The 3,099-nt window shown below is 37.7% G+C and overlaps 1 protein-coding gene across 1 annotated transcript; it reads left to right on the forward strand.

Moving 5' to 3' along the window:
* Window positions 1–368: 368 nt before the first annotated feature.
* On the forward strand, window positions 369–2,115 carry LOC114397376. Its single transcript, XM_028359431.1, has one exon. It carries the CDS (start codon window positions 369–371, stop codon window positions 2,040–2,042), a length of 1,674 nt encoding a protein of 557 aa, XP_028215232.1. The 3' UTR covers window positions 2,043–2,115.
* The last annotated feature ends 984 nt before the right edge of the window (window positions 2,116–3,099 follow it).

Consider the following 3,099-nt stretch of genomic DNA (forward strand, 5'->3'; position numbering starts at 1 on the left):
AATTCGACACTCGGACTTCCGAGAACTTTACTACTTGTAACGATTTGGTACACTTGCCAATGAGTTAACAAGTTTTTGGCGCCGTTGCCGGGGACTTTGTTTTTCGTACTTGATTAATTGCATATTCCAATTTGTAAGCAATTAGGTTTCACTTTCTATTTTTTATTTTTATTTTATTTTTTTTTCTTTTCTTTTTTTTATTATTTATTTTAGCTGCTTTATTTTATTTTTCTTTACTCATTCTTACTTTATTTTTTTCTTTTTTAAAATAAAAAAAATTATATAAAAAAATTATTTATTTTGTGATAACGTGCACGGTAGTTATTTCCTTTGTGAACAGTGCACATTCCTTCTTTAAAGAACGCATCATGGCAGAAGATCGTCCAAAAAGGATGACGCTAGAGGATTACTCTAGTCCTATTATACCTCAATACTTCACCAGCATAGCCAGACCAGAGGTGCAGGCGGCCAACTTCTCATATCCATATTCCTTAATCCAGCTGATTCAAGGGAATCTATTTCACGGCCTACCAAGTGAAGATCCATACGCACACCTGGCCACATACATCGACATTTGCAGCACGGTGAAGATAGTCGGGGTTCCTGAAAATGCAACACGCCTCAATCTTTTCTCTTTTTCACTAGCAGGTAAAGCAAAATTATGGCTTCGCTCGTTTAAGGGGAATAGCCTGCGGACATGGGAAGAAGTTGTAGAGAAATTCTTAAAGAAATACTTTCCAGAATCAAAGACTGTTGAAGGGAAGAGGGAAATCTCTTCCTTCCATCAATTTCTCGATGAATCCCTCAGCGAGGCACTTGACCGCTTCCGTGGACTGCTAAGGAAAACACCTACACATGGGTATAGTGAACCGGTGCAACTGAACATCTTCATAGATGGCCTGCGACCACAATCAAAACAATTATTAGATGCATCTGCCGGAGGGAAGATCAAGCTAAAGACACCAGAGGAGGCAATGGAACTCATAGAAAACATGGCAGCTAGTGATCACGCCATTCTTCGTGATCGCACATATGCACCAACAAAGAGAAGCCTTTTAGAACTCACCACTCAAGATGCAACCTTGGCTCAAAATAAGTTGTTGTCCCAACAATTAGAAGCCCTGACAGAGACCCTCAACAAGCTTCCACAGCAACTACAAGCGGTAAGTCTTTCTCACTCTTCTATTATGCAGGTAAGGGGATGTCACATATGTGGAGGAACACATGAGTCAGGCTTATGCATGGTCCAAGATGAAGCATCCAATGAAGTTAACTACATGGGCAGCCATAATCATCAAGGATTCCATCAAAGAGGACCACCAGGATTCTATCAGAGCGATAATTTTTTGCAGGACCACGATTGGAGATATTATCCAAGTAATAACTTCAACCAAAGGGGTTCACCCTATCAGCATCCTAGCCAGGGTCCGAGTCATCAAGAGAAGCCGCCTATCAGTATAAAGGAAATGCTATTAAGCTTCATTCAAGAAACAAGGGCAAACACTCAGGAGACAAAGGCATTCATCCAGGAGACGAGATCACACCAAAAGAGCACAGATGCAGCCATCAGAAATCTGGAGATACAAATAGGCCAACTAGCTGAGTCAATTGCTGAAAAGCCCACTAAAACCTTTGCGGTAAATACTGAGATGGAACCCAAAGAGGATTACAAGGTAATTCTCACTGAGAAAGAAAAGAAGGAGAAGAAAACTGAGGAAGATGTGCATGATGAAGAAGGAGAAAAGAAGGAAGAAAAAGAAAGAAATGCGGAGAAAGCACAACAATGGGAGAAGTACTCACAAGTAGAAATTCAGCAAGAAACTATTCTCCAAGTCAATACCTCTCCTCATCAATTGATTGTCAAGGAAGAAATGCATGGAAAGCATGAGAAAGCCTTAAGTGTCATTTTTTCCTTGATCGCTACCACTTCTCTTGCAATAATGTGGAAGGTGCTTCCAGAATACACGAGTTTCATGGCGTCTCTAACTAAGAGGCGAAAATGCAAGGAAGATGTGTTCTACGTGACATTCATGCCACCTTGAAGGCATTTGACTCGTCAAGCTAATGACGTTAAAGAAGCGCTTACTGGGAGGCAACCCATGATTTCTTACTTTATCTCTCTTTTAGTTAATCACATTTTGTTTTATTTAGGATAGTTGTGTTATTTCTTTTCTTTATTTTGATTTTATGCCTTTTGATTCCAGCAATTTAAGTTCAGTAGTTTAAATTTATGCGTGAATAAATAAATTGCATGATAACTTGAGAAATGACAATTCTGAGTTTGTTTTGAAAGGTCCAACACTTGAAAGACTACTAGTCATTGGAAAACACTGGTCTTGGAAGCAAACGTTAGATCAAGGAATGAAACATGATTCACGGAAAAGGAAAGGTTAGCTTGATGGAATGAAGACACATCTGGTACGCTAATACTAAGTTATCCCGGTGAGAGTGTGACCTTAACTGTGAGAGAAAACGCCTGTTTTTAAACTTTTAGTTTTGCATCATTCTTGGACTGTTAAAATTAGTTACTTAAGGTGGATATGATCAAGGCCATGTTTGTTTTATTTTACCCACTCAGCCAAAAAGCCAACCCAACATAATTTTATCCCTTGCACCCATATTGAGCCGAAAGAATTATAATGATTTATTTTGAGTAGAACCCTAAGCCAAGAAATTGATATTCCTGACCTTGTGTAGGATTCTAAGAGAGCAGTAGGGTTCCAAATGATAATAAGGCCTTAATTTGGGGGATTTTGAACAAATGGGTAAAGTAGCCAAGGAAATAGCACACACTAGAACACCTCTAAATAATTGTGAGCCCATTGTTATTATTATGCTTATTATTGAAAAAAAAAGAAAAAAAAAGGAAAAAGAAAAAGAAAAAAAAATAAATATATATATATATATATATATATATATATATATATATATATATAAAGGGCAAGAATGAAAAAAAGAGGTGTCAGTGAAAAGTGTTAAAGGCAAAAAGGGCTAAAAGTGGGAAATAGGTCTTGGCAAGAAATCAAATTTTTTGGAATGCATGCTCTCTTATAATCTTATATTTTGAATTTCCAAGAAAAACCATGATTCTTTGTTAGC

This window comes from Glycine soja, chromosome 18 (genome assembly GCF_004193775.1).
Source record: "Glycine soja cultivar W05 chromosome 18, ASM419377v2, whole genome shotgun sequence".
Classification (NCBI taxonomy): domain Eukaryota; kingdom Viridiplantae; phylum Streptophyta; class Magnoliopsida; order Fabales; family Fabaceae; genus Glycine; species Glycine soja.

Excerpts from the sequence above, each read along its gene's own strand:
- LOC114397376 (XM_028359431.1), top strand. The coding sequence starts at position 369 with ATGGCAGAAGATCGTCCAAAAAGGATGACGCTAGAGGATTACTCTAGT.